The sequence below is a fragment of the Lycium ferocissimum genome, chromosome 10 (assembly GCF_029784015.1).
Source record: "Lycium ferocissimum isolate CSIRO_LF1 chromosome 10, AGI_CSIRO_Lferr_CH_V1, whole genome shotgun sequence".
Taxonomy (NCBI): Eukaryota; Viridiplantae; Streptophyta; class Magnoliopsida; order Solanales; family Solanaceae; genus Lycium; species Lycium ferocissimum.
The window spans coordinates 57699699-57720283 of record NC_081351.1 but is presented as its reverse complement, the minus strand read 5'-3'; the positions used below and the strand labels follow the sequence as shown (position 1 = coordinate 57720283).

The following is a 20585-nucleotide window of genomic DNA, read 5'->3' as shown; positions in this document are numbered from 1 at the left end:
TTCCTCTTTTTAGATAGTTTATTTTCTTTGCATTCCTTCTGTACATATTTTGATTTTCTTCTGTAAATATTTTGATGCAATAAATTCCCACCATTTTGGGTGGTTTATTTTAAAAAAAAAAAATAATAATAATAAAGTGCTGTGCAACTTACCTTTCTCTTTTGGCAGTTACAGGAAGTGTAAGATATGGAGAAAGAGGCAGTTACCTTTTGACGTTTTGAACTTGGTGACAATGAAGGATCATGGCACCGATGTGAAGAACTTGCTCGCTCTGTGTTTTCTCGACCCTGCAACAAGGCAAATCATGCTTAGACACAGACCGTTCTGGCAAGTTTTTTCTATTTCATAAATAGGGCTTTTAAGAAGCTAAATGAGTCCCCTTCATCAAAGCACTAAGCTGTTATGTCTCTTTCAAATCAACTATGACCACAAATTAGTCTTCACAAAGGGAAATAATATGTCAAGGGCTAGATATACCTGTATTGAACCATGGTCACTTCTATCCCCATCAAGATTTGATCTATCACTAGATGAATTATCAGATGTTCCTGCAGTTTCAGAGATAATTGGCATGATATGACGAAGTACATTTGACAAAAAAACTCCATCTCTTGCTGCCATTGCCGTCTCCTGAGAATTATCAATGTCTTCAGCTGCCACACTATCTCCACTGACAGAATTGTTACCCCCACTACGATCATTGACATTCTCAGGATGTAGATTTTCTCCCGTGAAAAATGTTCTATAAATTTGGTCAATTCTGCTTTGCAACTGTGTGGAGAACTCTTCACTGCTTGATAGTTCATTAAATGAGCCAAAATTACCTGAAACCCATCATTAAAAGTAAAAATGAGATTATTTGGTGTGTGTGTGTGGTGTTTTGCATGAGAGTAAGACTCAAATATATCGAAAGCAACCCTTAGACATTATAACAGACTAAGAAAACACAGTGTAAAGCCATAATAACCACATGAAATTATTGCCCTTACCTACAACTACAGATACAAACTAACACCCTGACCAGAAATCAGAAGCAATCTTCCATACCTAGAGATCATCTGCCTGACAATTCAAATTGGAGTATAAAGCTAAGATCAATATTGATGCAGGAATTGTACTCAAACCATACTGTGACCAGTGGAAAACAACCTAGACACAGATTTAATTCTTTACTAGAGATACTTGTTGCCACTTTATCCCAAAATATGCTGGATGTATTGTGCTGTCAAGTAGTAAGAGATCATTCAAGTAGTACCCCACAGACCCTGTAATAATTTAATTATTTTCAGCCTAATGTTTAGAAACCTGTAAGAGATAAATCTTTCCGGGCCAAATTACTGCTGACAGAAAAAAGATGATAAGAGGAAGGCATTATTGCACAGTTACTGATTACCTTCAGCACCAGAGGATCCATTAGTTTGCTGTTCTCTTGCAGAATCAGGATTAGGCGGTTGTTCAGCCACAACACCGTGTGAATTATTCCGGTTAGATGCTTGAGCAGCTCCAGAATTATTAGAATTCCTAGAACTGACAGGTTGAACTCTTGCTAAAACTGGATAAAATATTCCCATGGAACCTCGAGATGAATTAGAAGTTGAATGCCCAGCCGAAGCTGGAACTGTAGTAACGACGGTCCTCATAGGAACCACCCGCACTCCTGACTCCATGACAGAAGAACTTCTGGTGCCTCCACTGGTCTCTTGATCAGAATTTCCACCATTAGAAGCTGCAGGAGTAGCTTGCCCTGGACGCTGTGAACCAGCAGGCTCTCTTCGGTAAGTTGAAGGCATAAATGAACCTAATGGTACAAGTGAGTGAGTAACAAGTAGAAGATAAGCATGTACAAGATATGGACCTAGCATCTAAATCATAGAGGTTCATGAACATTCTACTTGTTATGGATGCAAAAAAGAAAGAGAACAAACCTGTTCGTATTCTGATGTCAATGTTCCTTGGAGTAAAACCAGAACCAACAGATGGCCCAGAAAGTCCACTGCCATTTTGTACAGTTCCAACAGGAATGGCACCAAAATTTGTACCTGGCTGGAAAGGTAGTGGCTGCATATGGTCAAAGGTAAAGAACTTGAGTATCCACATCAATAGGCTATAATAAAAAAGTACATCTCAGACAAGTAAAACACCTGAACCATAATAGGATTAGGGCCAGCAGTAGACACAAAAACAGCAGGTCCAGCATTCACCACAGCATCAGCCTAAGTTAATTTTCCCTTTGTCAGTACGCTTTACATTATTACCAGCACAAAGGAGAGCAAATGGATTTACTATTAAGGACAGTGATACTACCCTCGTCCAAATTGAAATTAAACCTACCGCTGTTTGACCCATCCGCAATGTCATTGTTGTCCGACCAAGCTCAAGTAACAAAGCACCTAATTTTTGGAATAGGTCTCCAGTCCTTAAGGCATATGATTGAATTCTCATTCTTTCTGTTGGTTCTGTAACGCGCGCTTGATTCTCTAGCTGCCTCGAGAATTGCTGCAGTCAAGTGCAGAACACAAAATACCAAAAAGTTAATTGTCACATGGGACTGTGTTCTGCTCCATGCTGAATAGTACCTCCAGCTAAAACTCTAAAGACAAACTACTTTTTTTTCCTGATGACAAGGCTACCCGCAGCCGCCACCCTTCGGGTGCGCATAGGGTAAACCCCGCTCCTGTGCAATAGCCTGCAAACCACACAGAAGAGATAACCCGCACTAGGCAAGCCCCGTGTGACGAGCTCGACCCGGAAAGAAAATCCCCTGCTGTTGTAGGCAGGGGGTTTCGAACCTGAGACCTCCATTATGGAAACCCCATGCTCAACCAACTGAGCCACCCTTGCGGGTCTGTAAAGACAAACCACTAAATTCCTTTTACTTAGCGCCCAGGGAAGACCGCACTCACAAAGATTAGTCTTTAAAATGTAGTTATGATATATGAACCATTTAGCAACAAATTCAAACATCTAACTGTATAAATATTCATATCAATTTCCATAAGTTAAACTTGATGGGTATGAAAGAGGAGATACTATGAGTAGTACTTCCATATAATATAAGTCACCAAAATATCAATGTTACATTTTCTCCCCAAAGGTTCTGAAAGCTGTAAAAAATAGAAGAAAACAATATTCCACCTAATTTTGCTTCAATTGAATGAGAAAGTAACAGAATAAGAAGAGAAAAGACAAACAATGACCAAACAGAACCTTCATGGTAGTCCGTTAACAGATCCAGCAAAATTTAGAACTTCTCTTTTTTAGGTTTCTTTTTTCGGTTTGATGGGTAAATCCTTTTATTTTTTTATTCAGTAAAATACATTTTTTATTGATAAGTAGGTGGAATCCCAATACTCTTAAACAACTAAATAGGTAATAACAAAACAACCATAGACTTTGAATCCAATCAAGTTTAGTGATAATAATTTGATTTTTTATTTCAAGTGATTCACGCAAAATTAGCAGAATGCATTTTACTCCAAGGTTTCTATGGTGATGTTTCTTCAAACAGTTGAGGCTCATGATCATCAATCACATTTAGCTACTGAGGTTAAGGAGCTCCAGAGATAGGAAGCTTAAAAATTTATCACTACCCTGGATAAAAGGAAAGTAACCCTCCCTCAAATAGATTCAAGAAACTATCCTTGCACTGAGGTTTAGCTTCAAGAGGATAGTAATAGTAAGCAGCACAAATCTGCCAGAATTTTTTCTCAACAAAAAGAAAGTAATGCTTGAACAGAAGTTGCTAAAAGTTAAAGCACATACCAGAAAGCATTGTGCAGCTTGTTCAGTGAATAATTGACGCATCGACAGCATCACCTCCGCCAAGGATGCAGGTGTCGGAAGGCCTCTCTGTCGAGCTGAATGCGAGGATGCATCAAAATCGGGTCTATCAGCTCCAACGATCCCAGCGGTTTGTGCATTCTCAATTTGTCCCCAAGCTGCCAACAACATATTTCGGCATATGAGAACAGTTTTTAACCTCTCATCCCCTCCACAGAAGGATTCAGTGTAAAAGAAGAGAAAGGGAATTTTACCATTTGCCCTGAACTCTTCAGTCAAATTAGTCAAGTACTGTGTTAAAGTTGTCAGGGAATCGGGAATAACCTGCAAGAAAAACACAGAAAAATTAGGCACAAAGGAGGAGCTGGAGTAAATTCCAACAATATTCTAACGTTGAAAAGATACGGGAGATGTAGACTTGTTGCTTTGTACGTCAAACGAAGAGTATGTCACAAATTTGATGAAAAAGTTACCGGTGGTTGAGCTTCTACTGGGAAAGCTGTCGGATGTGCAGAAACGCTACTAGCAGAACCAGATTGATCCATTGTACTAGCTTGGTCAGTCTGCAGTTGGTCAGAATTTCTCATATTTCCCAAAGTAGCTGCACCAAGACCCTTCAGATGATACAGCATACATGTGCATAAGTATCAAAACAAGTAAATCAAGTCCTGCGATCAACTCTCCCCCCACCCCCAAAAAACAACCAACATGATGAGCATGCATGTGTATGCAGGTGCAAGTTTAATACTAGAAAGCCTTATATAAAGAGCATAATGAAACACCGTTTAAGTGTAAATTAGTAAATAGAGATACTACAATAAATTGAAGTTCCTAGAGATGCAGACATGTCATCTGCGGAGAATCATATTACTCTTTCTTTTGATAAGGTAAAAGTAATGGAGAATCATATTACTCAGCCACCACATTCACTGAATATTTCAGTTATACTAATAAAGCTACCCTTAGACAATTAACTTTTTTTTTGGCAATCAACTTTGTTTTATCAAGATATTCATTCAGGCAAATTGGTCTATTCCTCAAAAGCTGGAGAAGTACTAAAAGCTAGGGCGAGTATCTAGTCATTATCACTTCTGCGTACTAATTATAAAGCAACCTTTAGACAATTAACTTTTTTTATCAAGATATTCATTCAGGCAAATTGGTATATTCCTCAAGATCTGTAGAAGTACTGAAAACAAGGGGTGTCAAATAGGCGACTTGGGCTAAAATAGGATTAGTCAATAAAGGGTTTGGATCATAACATGACCAAAGTTTGCTTGGTCAAGATGGTGGTTAATCTACTAATTAAGAAAAGGGAATAGGTAGTTAATTTGGCTAACAATGGGTCATAACACAATTCGTCCAACTGAAACCATTTTTCTTTTTTTTTTTTTTTTTTTTTTTTTTTTTGAAAATTAACCACCATTTTTCATTTTTTCTTTTAAAGATATTTTTATTTAACAAACCAAATTAATAAAAGTTTTTTTCTTCATCATCACTATCTAACAAACCAAATCCAAAAACTTATTTTTCTTTTTTTGCCACAAGGTCTTTTGTGGGTCAATTTGAGCTATATAGGCAGTCCAAATGCACACAAACTTTTCGATGGGATAACTTGGATTATCCCCATATTGACCTGCCAATGAATATTTACACAGCTCAACCCTCCCAAGTTATGGGTAGGCTGGGGAGTTATATTTTCACGGGCTAAATTGGCACCTTCTCTGCAAACCATGCTTTCTGAAACAAAAAGCATGCCCATCTTCAAAATATTAAATGGGGGCTTGTCCAGAAGAAAAATAAGTGCAGCCTTTTAGAGCACATGAAATGGAAAGTCAGGTAACACATGCAGAATCTCCTTGGAAATATGATATGTTCTTAGTTTGTGCTGCGGAAGGCTTTTAGAAGGAAAAGAGTTTCTGCTAAGGGAGGAAAATGTCAATTTCCAAGAAGGTCCAGTTTGGAACACACAAATAATAAAAAACAGAGATGGTACGCTGTTTGCAACTTTTAATTTAAATACCACTATAGTTGCATAGGACTACACCAGGGTAAACCACTAGCCTCCCCTTCAGTCAATAGCAATTATTTACATCTCCCTTTTAGTATACAAAACTACATTGCATGCCACGTGTTTTAAAGAATAACAGCACATAACTTCTCTTCTTGCAGCATTCTAGTTATAAGGATGTGATTGATGTTATTTGTCATTCCAAATACCAAAATTAATGTTGGAAAATTATAGAAACCACTCAAGTTAGTTAACACTTGAAATAAAAGAAAACTCAAATATAACATTCACATATGATTTCTAATTTTTATCAATGGATTCTTTTCTTCAGTTAAGGGTAAATAATAGAATTGTCTGTTCTATATATTTGAAACTAGATAAAAGGAAGGGAGGAAGCTCCTTTCCAGTGTGTTTAACGAAGAAGCAATTCCTGTTTATAGAGGTGACTCTTTTATGCATAACATACAGGGAGTACAAAATGTGTTATGAAAATTAAGTTTGTTAAAAAAAATTCCAACATTGACCTTTAACGTACAACCATTTCCACATAATTACAACCTAAATATCAAGAAATATGAAGGCCATGTCGAGTATTCACCTGATCTCCAAGTACAACTTATTGCAGCATGCTCATTAACTGCTACATGTGGTATTTTCCTTTGATTATCATGCTCATCACCTTCGTAGATCAACATTTCCATTTGCCAGTACTAACTTCTCTGTTCTCCAATTTGAACTTTAAATTTCAACACTTCACTCTTCCTCCATCACAATTTTATATGACATTTTTTCAGTTTAGAACGTCCTAAAATGTCTGAGAAGATTCTAGAAATTAAAGTTTTACATAACTCTTACTCTTCCTTCAAGAGAATCCTATTTCATTTAGGGAAAATACATAAGTTACCCCCTAAACTTGTCCGCAAAACTCAGTTTCACACTATAACTTTACAGGCGTTTGTTTAACAACGCCCCCCCCCCCCCCCCAAAAAAAAAAAAAACACACACACCAATTATTGTTTGAAGTGGAATAAATACCACCCTAAAATTATACTATCAGTCTCACAATGGGAGGTGTATTACACACGCGACACGTCAATGCCATGACAGCACCACGTCATTGCAGTGTCAGCACCATGTCATAACTAAAATTATCTAAATTTTGATTCTTTTTCATTTCTTTTTGTTTATTGATTTTCCTTTTCCTTACTTATATTTTTTATACACTAATTAATCCCTACAATCGTGACAATTTAGCTGCAATTGTTCCTTGTCAAAATAGAGAACGAATTAGGGAAATTGAAAACACAATTTAGCTGCAAGTTGCAGGCCACTCACCCGTTTTCTTCTCCGACCTCGTATGCCGGCTAGGGCTATTGAGAATGGCAAGCATAAACAGCAAGACGAACCAAGTACAACTCCACAGCTAGATCGATGGTACAATTTGAGCCTAGGCTATATGTTAATGTGATTCTTTTTCGTTTGACGACAATTCCAGTCCTAAAAGGGACAAATTTTGATGATTCTGCCCAATTATCACTAGATGAGCAATGGACAATCTCTTTACAGGTATCACTCTCATTCTTTGTGACACCAATAAAGGATGAAAAAAATGATTACAGTATTCGCTCAAGAAAAATTGAGGTCATTTGCTAACAAGTCTTGGGAATTTCGATATAGAAAAATGCTATTTTTTGCCATCTTCAATTTATCTAGGAAAAAAAAAGGGAAAAAATTTAGAAAAAGAAGAAGAAAGAAGATGAGGAATGAGGAGCAGATATAGCGATCTTGAGAGGATGGGGAAGAAGGAGAGGGAGGAGGGGGGGGGGGGGGGGGGGTGTTAGAAGAAGGAGAAAGGGCCAGGGGGGCCATCTTTGTTTTTTACTTATTATTGTTTTGTACAATACAGACATCAATGGGCCCACCCTCTCTTTTTTTTTAAATTAAAAATTACGCGCTTTCGATTTCTTTTTTTGGCCACATCAGCATTTCAGGTGGTATTTATTCCACTTCAAACAAGAATAAGGCGGTAATAAACGCCCGTAAAGTTGTAGTGTGAAATTGAGTTTTCCGGACAAGTTTAGGGGGGAACTTATGTATTTTCCCTTTCATTTAAGACTAATTCGACTTTAAAGATATGATGTCTCCCCCACCACACAAGCTTCTTCACTTTAGTACTTTTCTACTCTCACTACTATGGTATGCAAGTCATGCTTACCTTTCAAAAGAGTGACAAAGCCAAACTACTTTACATAAAATGGGGGAGCCTAAGTAACATAACCGTAGCAACACCGTATATTGTTATGTCAAAGTTTGGACTAGATTACCTTTAACAATTTTTAAGTCAAACCACCCTCAAATGGGTGTGCATTGACAACTCTATAGACAATGCACCCGAGAAGGAGGAGTGGGTTCACAGGCAACATCAAAACCTTTTACAAATAAAATAGAGAGCATGAAATAATAAATGTGAAAATTTCTTGAACCGCCCCCGCAATCGTCCACGGAAAGTGGAAAGATCAAAAAACAGCATAATCAAGAGCGAAACCTGGTGAAACTTACATTGACATCAATCCCCTCATTGCCAACCCTAGCAACTCCAAATGAACCAAGCACAGCTGAGATAATCTTCAAAATGTGAAAGTAGCAATTAATTTGTCTCTTGAAACATTAAACGAAAAGTCTACATACACTGTCACAAGGAGAAGGGAAAAAAAAAATATGCCAACCCGATTTAGGTCAGGGAAAGCTCCATCTCCATGTTCAAATAAGTTGTATGTTCCAACTACTATACCAGGACCCACTCGGTTTCCTTGAACATGCCTAGAACTTGATGCAGAAGCATTTCCTACATTTTTCATTAGATTTCACAGATTATAAAGAACTCACAAACATGACAGAATCTAAACAAAGCATTCATCAATTTGTCTATTTATTGGGTAAAATACACTAAGCACCCTTGTAATATGACTCAAGTAACCACCCCCCCCCCCGGTATGTTAAAATCAAACTTAAACCCCCTTATTATGAAAATCCCGTACAAGAACTCTAGCCTGCAACGAAACTAAAATGAAATTTGTTGGACAGATTCAGTGAGGGCACCCCCCTTATAGTAGGTATGCAACCAAACCTATTAGTTTGAATAATATTTCCATTTTACAATGGCGTTGAGCATTTAATTTTGAATACCCTGAGGCATATCTGTAACTAATTCAAAATAAATTCATAAAAGACAAATTAAAATTACAAATAGAAAGTTCCCATATATTTAATTTATGAAATGTAAGAAAAAAGAGTAAACATTTTTGTTGAAAATTTTTACTCACCCCTTTAATTAAAAAGGAGAATAAACACTTTTGAATCACAAATCTTTCAAAACTATTCAATAGGAAAATGAGCACAAATTACTTAATGAGATATATCAGTTATTAGTAATAACTGTCTTGCATTTTGAAGATGTAAGCTATTTGTATTTTTTTCTAAAACAGTATGATATTTAATGTATAAGAATTTCTCAGTTTTTACTTTTGTTTGGTCTTTCATTAATTCCACTTTAAATGGATTAGATTTACTTAGTTAGATGAACGCCCTTTTGTGTAAGATTTTCATTAAATAAGAGGTTTAAGTGTTCGGTTTTAAGAAGTAAGAATAACACCTAGATCTATGTCTAGATTTCCATAATATAGGTGTAAGTGTTTGATTTAAAAATACATTAAGTGTTTCTGCAATTTTGAGTCATATTACAGGGATGTTTACAGTAATTTACCCTTATTTATTTCTTCTAGCAGTTCATACAGTTTTCATAGATTTTGAATATTAGAAAGGACTCATAAACATTACAGCATCTATATAAAGCATTCGTCAATTGGTTTATCAATCTTCCAATCTTTTAATTTCATCCAAAGGATTTTTCAGTCAATTCAACCACCTAAGTTGTAAACAATTGGTTTAGGCAAGATGTCTTTGAGTTGCTCTATAACAATACCAAGTTCCCAAATACCCGAAAATTAAACCCATAATACCAAAGTGAGACCACAAGGGCATAACGCAAACAATTAAAGTTCATATGACTTGCTCTAGCACTTCATGCCTACTTCCAAATGAAATACAGTACAGGTCAAACCATGTCAAACCTTGAGAATCAGGGGCGTTCTCTGATGAGGGTTGTCTCACAACCAAATGTAAAGTGTGTCCATCTTCAACATCTATATGTAATCAATAAAGGAATTCAAGTTTCTAAAAATTGAAGTCCAGGAATCCTAGAATTGGATACAAGTAGCTATTTCCTTGGAGAAGAATGAATAACAAAAAGGATACGGTAAGCTGAAAGGAGCTGATCATCCTTCAACACTTTCCCCCGGCAGATGAGCCGTTGTTGTTCCGACAAAACACCAGTAACTGTGGCGATCTGCTGCTTCAGTGCAGGAACTGGAACCTGCAGTGATGCCCCAAAAAAAAAAAAGAGTAAATGTACTATCATGAGTATTGGAGCATGTCTGAAAAAGAGAAAAGTGCTAACAACGTCAGCTTAATATTATGATTGGTGTGGACGAGATTCTGCTTCAATTCAGACAATACGAAGCATAAGTTCTCACAAACATGACAAGCTGATATGCACTAGAAATGCATGCTTAAAAAGTTCAATTACTTAATGAATTACAGTCACACTTAATGAATTACAGTGAGACCTCTCTATAACGGCATCCTCGTATAACATCACCTCTCTACAACAGCCAAGTTTTTTCAGAACTGATTTTTTATGTTATATTTATCTCTCTATAACAGCTTTTTACCTATAACAGCAACAACCATCTTTATAACAGTACGCTCTTTGTAAAATTACCCCTCTATAACAGCTATCTTCTTGTTTTGTTAATATAATGATTAGTTGTCGTTATGAAAATACAATCTCTAAGATCACCAATAATAGGCCTAGAGATTTTCATCAAATATTTTGATACTTTAATACACTATTTATGACAAAGAATTTTATGTGAATATATATTTCCATCATTAAAAGAGTCTTTCATTATACAAAGTGTTATTAAGCTTAGGATTTGACTATTAAAAATGAAAATTAGATTTTATGCATCTTTGTTGCCTATAACAACGAAATATTATTTACATGCCAATGCTATTATAGGTGTATAACAGCCATTCGCTATAGTAGCCAAAAAATTTCGGACCCAACGACGCTGTTATAGAGAGGTTTGACTGTATATAGGCAAGCTACAGATTGAAGGATAGCCCTATTGGCTTTGTTTTGTTTCCCTTTCCCCCCCTTCAACAGGTATATCCGCTTTCTCTCTTAAGGCACAGAATACAAAAGGCAAAAGATGATTACACATTTATCCACTCGTAATGTATATGTCTGTGAGTCCAATGTTTTTATCTTTATCTCAACAGTGGTCTCGGGACACTCAACCCCACAAATCTTTACGTCTTCAGCACCGTTGTTACCCATTTTCACCAGGTATCTATTGATCCCTGAAACGAAGAAAGTAACAGTCAGATGATAAACAACACAAATAAGGTGATAGAGTGAAAATAAGAAAAAAAATCTGCAATATGCAACTAACACATAAAAAACCACATGTGACAGAAGAAGATCAAACAAGATTATTCACTAAATTCCATTAAATCCATCCACCTCAATATGTGCTTCACCCTTCTTTGGGAGTGTTTGTCTTTTAACAAAAGTACAGGAGGGAAATAGACGGGAGATAAAGCTCATCATTGGGTCCTAAATTTTCACCACTTTTGTGGGAGAGAAAACCAGAGAAAATTGACAAGGAGAATTCTGATTCCCATCAAATGCCTTCTCTTTCGTCCTTGCCAACTTATCAATTTTCCTATGTACTCCAAACAAAGGGGAAATGATTTCTTCACAACTTTCTCATCTTTGCTCACAGAACACACTGGATGAGAAACTCTTCTCTCACCATCTTCCTTGTCTTCCCATCCTTTTTTCCAAACAAAATAGATGAGCGAGTTTGGAAAATAAAACACTGCAAAAGTCACTCAACCTTAACACTCCCTTGGCATTGATTTATAAAAGTTAGTCCTAATGCATCTGATCAAGTCTACACATTTGGGCTGCTGAACTAAGCCAAGTTCGTTAAAGGGATTGCAAAAAGGTTTCATTGAAAGCTATAGGGACAGGCATTCTGAAGATTGAACCTTTATAATTGAAGAGAAGAAAAGAAAAGAGAAAAATCAGAGAGATTCAGCCACTCTTAATAATTCTAACAAGCGTTAGTTAATAATCACTTTATTCAGTAAAATGATAAGTCATGTTTATCTGCTAATTTTACCACTCCTTTCATGCTGAATGATTTATTTTGATGCATGTTATGGTTTGATTCCCACCTATTTTTTGTATTCTTGATGGAAGGCCTGTTGAATGAGAAAAATTGGACAAGAACATTGAAGAAAGCACAAGGAAAAAATTGGAGCTGAAGAAAAGAACAAGAGAAGTAGGGCTGCAGAGGTGAAGTTTTACCCGCTGCAACGGAAGACCTGAAGCTTTTAAGAACAAAAAACCAGTGAGTTCCACTGCAGTGGATACAAAACTTGGCGCCGCAACAGAGACCGGAACATTCTAGACACTGGAAGCAGAGAGTTCCGCTGTAGTGGCCGCTGTAGTGGAATAATTCCTGCCATTGTAGCGGTGCAGCGAATTTTATGTCGGCCTTAGGACATATGCCAGGTCAACTCTTCGGGTACAAATGGTTATTTTGGGATTTGAGAAACAGACTTTGGACACATATTGGCAGTTTGAGGCTAGGAAGGAGATCCCTGAAAAGAATCAAGGTTCCAAAGAAGAAACCCAAGATTTGGGAAGTCCTCACTTCTCATATTTTACTTCCCTCTTTGTAACGATGAATTTTCGTGACTTTAACACTTCCTTATTTGAGTTGAACTCCATTGTAGAATAATTTCCTCTTAGTTGGACTAAGATGAATCCTATGATCTAATGTTATGGTTAAATCCCCTCCTTGCATCTGCTGTTGATTTGATTAAACATTATTTTTTTTTTCTTTTTTTTAAAATAGATGCAAGGATTTGATTCATATGTGATATAAATGATCATAATTCATTCATTATTGCCTTAACAGAGAAGAGAGACTAGTCTTCAACTTTTTTTGCTCATATATGTAATTGAGAGGGTCTATAACTATTCCTGAAATCTAGGATTAGTTAATCAACCATCTTTCGCACGTAAGGCAAATACCTTGAGTATTTGCATAATCGAAAGACGTACACTTAGTGAAGAGAGTTACAGTAGTGGGGTGTAATCGAGACAGACGCCGATGATTTAGAAGGAGATTAGAAGAAGAATTTTCAAAACTTAAGGTGCAATTCGAAAAGCGCAAAAAAGCTCCACATTCAGCTGGGGCTTTAAGCTCAAATCTCAAATAAAACGTGGGCTTTAATGGAAAAAGGCGCAATGGTGCAAAAATACAAATCTATATATGTTTAGTCCAAGACTAATAATAATAAGCACGAATAACAAATATATGGACAAAGGAATTGTAAAAACATTACGATAAAGTGAAATATGAATTATCTAGTGTCACCCCTTCAAGAGAGGCTCATTGCCAAGGAAAAGTATGTCTTAGAGCCTGGATGATGACACTGAAGCGCACATAAAGCGAGGCGAAGCGCTCAACATATTTTGAGCCTCGCTTTAGGCTTAAGCGCGCCTTTGACAACACTGATTATTAGGACAACTAAGAGGAGAAATTCCAATTTAGGAGGTTGTAATAGTTGGGGGGTAATCGAGAGAGATTCATAGCTTAAAGAAGATTGAATAGGAGGAGCATAAATATCTTAATTAATCACAGGTGAAGTCTGGATCCATCTTTTTAAAATAAATTGGGCTGTGTTTGGCATGAAGGATATGTTTTTCATGGTAAATGTTTTTCTGGAAAATATTTTTCAGGAAAATAAGTGGGTTTCTTACTTATTTTCTTGTGTTTGGTACGTAAGCAAATGATATTATCCTAAAAACATTTGTATATAATCTAGACAAATATTATGGGATGTGGGTGTGGGTGTGGGGTGGGGATGGGGGGCTACAGGGGTGAGGATGAAGATGAGGCGTGTTGGAGGGTGGGGAGGACATAATTAATGTGGAATGTCATTTGTGGAACTTGTTTTCCCTACTTCCACTAGGGAAGTCATTTTCCTCATTTATAAAGAACTTGTTTTCCTAGAGAAAATATTTTCCAAGAATTTTGACCAACCGAACATGGGAAAATTGCAAAACATTTTCTTCATACTGAACACGCCCTTAATTAGAACAATTTTCCTTCGACGTGTATTAGAACTCTTTCATAATTTGAGTTCACTTTAGTTATTGAACCTTTAATCCACCTTTCCTATTACTGAAGTAGTAATGAAGCTACCAAATAGCAAGATAGAAACCAAATCCTCATGGGATCGACATTATCTATACTATAGCGCGAACTTTAGATTTATACCAAAGCTTTACTCTTGTTATAAGGCCAATGTAAAAACATTTAAGGAAGGCAAACGAAAATCAAAAGAAATAGATAAAATCGATTGAAAAGCTTAATGCTGGCCAGTGAAACTTCATTCATTTATTTGCTAGGAAGATACCTGAACTGTGCACATAGCTCCATCCACAATAGGAACCAAATAAAAACTGAAATCCCACAAAGATCACAATGTTCGTTCATTTAAAATCGCACAGTAAAACCAATGTCGAGTCAGCTATATGAATTCCTATTTGGCCCGTTTCCTTCCAATACTTAAAAATTTATTTTTGAGAAGCTTAATGCCAAAAGCTCTTTACGCCAAACAAAAGGCCATCATAAAGTAAGTGCCTAAAGAAGCAAAAATTCTCGGACTCCAAACAATAAAAATTCAGTCTTTGACAGCTGCTATCCTATCAGTCTATCACTACCTCAAAATTATTATATTTTCTTAAAGCTTCACAAAATGCCCAACAAAAAGCACCCTTCATCCAACGAGTTCATTATCACATACAACAAAAACCTAAGACTCAAAATAGTAAAAAAGGGGAGAAAAAAAAAAAAACAAAGACCTTCAATCTATGCAACTGTTATCAACATCGTATACCAACCTGAAATCCCAAGCCATATAAAAGAACAACAGTCTATATTTCCAATCTTTCACAGAATTCCACAGCTAAATCTCCATAATTTATCAATGAGAAAGAATGATGGAAAACCCTAAATGAAAGTGAAGGATAAAAAAGCAAAGGACTTTAGAAAGAATAACCTGAAGGATAGGTGGATCGAAAGTGTTGTTGAAGAAGATTCTACTGTTAGCAATCAGCAGAGTTTGGCAAGCTGATGTGGCTCTCCCTCTCATATGATTGTGCGATTCGAACCCTCACGCGGGTCCATTGCCTTTCTTTAAACACTTCGAATTTTTTATTTTTTATTTTTAAAGAAAAAATCTTTGGTTAATTGTTTTAAAATAAGTTTTTCCAGAAAAATAATCAGAATATTTTCTGCTTGAAATTCTTTAGGAAAAATCAGATTTTTGTAACATCCCGTATATTCGAGTTACGTGTGAATGTATGAAAACCAGTATTAAGTTAATATTTTAGCCATATGAATCCATTCGAGATGAATTCGGGTGATAAACGATCGTTTGAAGTCCCAAATAGTGAAGTCATGAAGCCTTCAGGTTCTCAAAGCCTAAATTTGAAGGTCTGACTTCTAAGCCACTTTCGTGAAAATAGGTTGGGAATTTGGGAAAGCTTCCTCAACGAAAGTTGTAGGTCTTCGAAATACCTTTCCAACGGTAGCTCGCCCAGCTCCAACAGAGCTCTGTGCTAGGAGTTATACCCATTTTACTGAACATCATATGTGAAGTGTAAAAATTAGGCGTGCACGGCGCCCTAGGCGGCGCCCCAGGCCAAATTTTCAGCAAACTCAAAATTTTGACGCCGTCGAAATGGATATACTATGTGCGCCGCCCTGGGCGACGCACCAGGCCATTTTATGCTTGAAGCGATTTTTCCCGAAATTTATAAAAGCCTAACTTCGTTATATTCATTCCCATTTCGTTTTAGCCGACGTTTTGAGAGGAAACAACCCTAGGGTTTCCCCAAAACATATAACGTAAGTTCTTGATCAATTCTCATCATTACTTCATCAATCTAGCATCAAATTAACACTAGTTCATCTTCCAAGAACCCTAGATTCTTGAAACCCAATAAAGAGAAGAAAAAAGGGACGTTTGGAGAGATTCCTCCAAAAAGGTATGATCCTTGATTTTTATGATGTTATTGAAAGGGTTTAGACTAATGTAGGTTTTTCAATGGATTAGAACCCATGAATGATTCATGAAGTGTTCAAGAACACGTTAAGAACATGAAAACCTAGTTTTTCTATAAAGGGGGTATATAGGTAGAATTAGATTAAAGCTCTAATCTTTTCTCATCTAAAACCATTGTAGTGTGATTATTGAATCTTGGAAAGTGCGTTTGAGCGGGATTTGAGGTATGTCTAGATTTTCAAAACTCTTTCTTGAAGTATGTCTCTTTTGTAAACTTTCTTTGATGTATGTCTATATTTCAAAAATCGTCTTTTCAAGTATGTTTACTTTTGAAGTATGTTTATATTGTGAAAGCATGGTTTGCATTTGAGAATCCTTCCTTAATTGTTTGTATAAGCTATAAATCTTGTTTGGTGGGAGTTCTTTTGGAATTAAAGATGATTTCTTTTAGACAAGGTCATGCGTGTGCAGGGTCAAGCCCGCATCAAACCTTATACGAACTATACTACTTTGTGAAACTCATTTTTCCCATTATTGGATGATTCAACTCTGTGAAACTCATTTTTCCCATTATTGGATGATTGAACTCATTTTTCTAAAGGTTGGACCTTAAACTTGTTTTGTTGTTGAATGGATTCCTTGAACTTGAAAATTGAATAAGAGATTTGAATAAGATTCTAAATCGGTTATGACTTGAAATGCCTCTATTTTGAGATGATGACTTGAGAAGTGAGATTCGGCTCCAAGCTATGATTGATGATTCGGTAATATGCCATGATTTGTATTTTGTTTGTGTTTGGGCCTGTATGGGCAAGCTGTGCTAGTCCAGAGGATGATTAGCCATTATGGATCCTAACGTATCAATACGATTATTGTTGTGTCAATCCAGAGGATGATTGACCCCCGTTGCTTCCTAGCCGGAGTATCTATTGTTGTGTCAGTCCAGAGGATGATTGACCTCCGTTGCTTCCTAGCCAGAGTATCCATTGCTGTGTCAGTCCAGAGGATGATTGACCTCCGTTGCTTCTGGCGGAGTATCATTGTTGTGTCGGTCGAAGGATGATTGACCTCGTTGCTTCCCTGCCAGAGTATCTATTGTTGTGTTAGTCCAGAGGATGATTAACCTCCGTGGTTTCCTAACCCGGAGTATCGACTGATTGATTTGCCTATGAGTGGCTTGTTTTGTATCTTTGTTTCCTGTGAGTGGCTTGTGGAAACCTTGAGTTCATAAATGAAACACAGAATGATGTGAACGGTAACATAAGTGGAACTTGATATATTCCTGTATGTTGACTCTTATTGGTGTTTTCCATAGTTTACTGGCTTACTTATTCTCTGGAGTTCGAACTATTTCTTTTGATATCATTTTATTGATTTTATTACCTTACTTTGGTTTTATTAACTATTGCCCCTTAGACACTCATTGAGTACCTAGTACTCAGGCATACCATTGTTGTTTTTGATGGTATGTTAGGTATCATTGAGGAGTAGGTTCGTGATACGCCTACGACTTAAGAGAACTTGCTGCTTTCGAGACTATTTGGTGAGCCCACATGATTGTTCGTGAGGCACCATTCTATCTTTACTTTTTTTTGTATTTTAGTTTCGTTTAACGTCGATGTTTTAGACAACTCTTTATTATCTTAGAAGCTCCATAGATAGTATACATTCTTGTGGGTAGTTGTCGAGTTGTTTAACTCTTGGGCACGTGATACGTTTGATTTAGTTTTATAATATTAAAGACTTCCGCTAATTTAATTCATATCTCATGATTCGTTTGAATTTATTTTATAAACTGTTGGAGGTGATTATTGAACCTGGCGGGTTCAAGTGTTATTATTGCATCTTTTAGGTTCTTCCGATGTTATTCATGACGTCGGATGCCGGTCACGTTTAGGGTGGGTTTTGGGGCGTGACAATTTTCTTTTGGAAAAGGTACTTGAAACTAATTTTGAAGAGCTCATCAAACATAACAACAACAACAACAGCATACCCAATAACAAAGTGGCCTTTGGGAGGGTAGAGTGTGGGCAAATGTTATTCTATCTTGAGAGATAGCGAGGCCAATAAACCTCCCGCACAAGGACAAATTTTTTAAAAGGATTGACAACCTCGTCACATTTTCTAAAAGTTTGTCTATATATAATGGAAAAGCAAGCAAGGAAACTTAAGCAGGACAACTCAAAAAGAAAAAGAAATTAATTATCTTTTTATTTATTTACTTTGGGTGGTTTAACTCAAAAGATAGTCATACCTGTGTGGCAGTGGGGAGCGTATTACTATAGATTTCGTGGTATTCATTCCACGTAACTTGATGAAGTTTGACGCTGAGTTATTGTTGATAGGTTGACTAAGTCCGCACACTTCATACCGGTTCTGACTACCTACTCTTCATATAAACTTGCACAGATTTATATCCAGGTGATAGTTTGGTTGTACAGGATGCCATTTCTATCACTTCTGACAGAGGGACAGTTCACACCTCGCTTTTGGAGGTTTGTACAGACTCGTAACCCATGAAAATCCCTCTATAAATTTGCACTCTCCAAAATATCCAAAAACAAGAAAACAGAATACCGCGCTGTGCTTCAAAGAGCACAAATCATGCCTAGCTATCAATAGCCAAAACATTACCATAAAATTCCAACCTCACTCAGTTGCCAAGATATTTTCTTTCAAATATATTTTTAGTAAAAGTGTTTTTGGAGTCATCTGCTAAATATTGTTCTATTATTTTTTAATATTTGTTCTACCATTTTCTTTTAAGTCGTTATATAATTTTTTGTTTTGTTACATTTGTTGAATTGGGGGGCAAGTGGAACCATACATTTGGTGGTGTGATTTTGATGTTCTAAGTAATCGAGGAATAAAGGACCTAAGATGTTTCGAAACCAAATATTGATTTTCTCCTTTGGTAGGGTTTTATTTAGGAGGGACAGTCCAAGTTTCGTGTGCTTAGAAGAGATGGAGGAGAAATGTCACGACCCAAACTGATGAGTGATGATGAGTGCCTGACTTTTACTGACCAGACACCCTTATACTCGTACCTGGATCTCACTGAATAACAGGGTGGCCCATAGATGACTTATAACTGAACTATACTGGCTCCTGTAAGAACAACACCATGAACTCTACATCAAGAACTCACAACCACCTGTATACATATATACTGAAAATAACAGTACAAGCCGACTAGACCGCTACATAAGCTGTACAACAAAATAGGAGCCGACAAGGCTACATAAATTCCCAACTACATACAACTATCTACAGACCTCTAATGGAATACAAAGCTGTAGAAAGGACGGGACAGGGCCCCCTCATACCCATATATCCATGTCAAAATAACATACCAAAAATAGATTGCAGCTCCGAACCAAGTGGAGCGCACTGACTACTGCTGGGTGGAAGTCCTACTGAGCTGGATCGCTTGTCTGTCTACCTAAACTTGCGGGCATGAACGCAGCCCCCCAAGAAATAGGGGAGTCAGTGCGAATAATATACCGAGCATGTAAGGCATAAGAGCAACGTATACAAGGAATCATGAAAGGTATCTGAACACGAAAGCTAATCCAAATATCTGAAAGTGTCTGGTACTCTGTATAACTAAAAGTGCCTCTGCGGCGTATGATGTGCATGCTTTCTTTCAAAATCATATACATATATCATAGTATAACTGCTAGTCTTTGTGGAACGTCCAACCCGATCCATATATCATAACGTCCTGCGTCTGGGGTAATCTCATACCATACCTACTGCAGTGGTGTGCATATCTACGTGCCTGCCCGGCCGACTATAGCGCGGCGCGGTGTAAGAAAATAGTTGTACATATATATAAATGCATGAAAGACTCGTAAAAGGATGCTCTGAACTCCTTAGGGAAACATAAGATCTCCCAGTAACATAAGAAGCTAGTATGTCAATATAATAAATCTCTGGAAGCTATAGACATGAAATATATGAAATCGAGGATACAATGGATCCTATACCGTCTAGGAATAGAGTCTTTGGAACTTGCTCGTTTACTTCTTTCGTTCGTATCGTAAGGATCATGCCAAAATGAATAAAAGGGATAACCTTAACATACCTTATCCGCTCATCAAGCTAACTATGATTATGTCCCAAGCTTGACAAATCTACACACAAGACCAAGTATGCTAACTATTAGACTAGAACGTGCTTATATTCCAACCTTTAAACTAGTTTATAACTTAACGAAATTTGGACAGCATTTCCTCTGTAAACTTAACAATCCCTCAAATTACAATTCAACCCAAACATCAACAACAACAATACCAATACTTACATATCAAAATATAATCAAATCCATCCCAAAACATCTCCCAAAACAGCCCCTAATCTCATCTTTAAACTCAATCAACTAACCGCTTTCATAACTATATTTCCTTCACTTTAAATCACTAAAACTCTTGGTAATCAACTAAATAACAAAGGTAAGAATCATATACATACCTTAAAGGAATTGAAACTGTCACGACCCGAGCTACGGGCCGCGACG

The 20585-nt window shown here is 36.8% G+C and overlaps 1 protein-coding gene and 1 long non-coding RNA gene across 4 annotated transcripts in view; one reads left to right on the top strand and one right to left on the bottom strand.

Moving 5' to 3' along the window:
- LOC132034387 (ubiquitin-like domain-containing protein CIP73) overlaps positions 1 to 15157 on the bottom strand; it is a 30861-nt gene extending 15704 nt beyond the window's left edge. Inside the window, exons 1-15 of one of the 3 annotated variants that reach the window (XM_059424722.1) lie at positions 15059 to 15157; positions 11133 to 11275; positions 10106 to 10223; positions 9922 to 9993; positions 8518 to 8636; positions 8351 to 8416; positions 4254 to 4394; positions 4035 to 4104; positions 3763 to 3938; positions 2332 to 2496; positions 2142 to 2213; positions 1926 to 2058; positions 1394 to 1798; positions 478 to 824; positions 207 to 287 (exon numbers count right to left, since the gene is read on the bottom strand). In XM_059424722.1, coding sequence (XP_059280705.1) covers positions 207 to 287; positions 478 to 824; positions 1394 to 1798; positions 1926 to 2058; positions 2142 to 2213; positions 2332 to 2496; positions 3763 to 3938; positions 4035 to 4104; positions 4254 to 4394; positions 8351 to 8416; positions 8518 to 8636; positions 9922 to 9993; positions 10106 to 10223; positions 11133 to 11252 — 2085 coding nt within the window. In that variant the 5' untranslated portion in view covers positions 11253 to 11275; positions 15059 to 15157. Of the gene's footprint in view, positions 1 to 206; positions 288 to 477; positions 825 to 1393; positions 1799 to 1925; positions 2059 to 2141; positions 2214 to 2331; positions 2497 to 3762; positions 3939 to 4034; positions 4105 to 4253; positions 4395 to 8350; positions 8417 to 8517; positions 8637 to 9921; positions 9994 to 10105; positions 10224 to 11132; positions 11276 to 14413; positions 14763 to 14861; positions 15018 to 15058 lie in introns of those variants that run through there. The other 2 variants (XM_059424721.1, XM_059424723.1) reach the window with 2 other exon arrangements.
- Positions 15158 to 16693: 1536 nt separating this feature from the next.
- LOC132032439 (uncharacterized) lies at positions 16694 to 17406 on the top strand. Its single transcript, XR_009408444.1, has 2 exons — positions 16694 to 17045; positions 17154 to 17406. It is a non-coding gene; the product is annotated as an uncharacterized LOC132032439 (long non-coding RNA).
- Positions 17407 to 20585: the final 3179 nt, after the last annotated feature.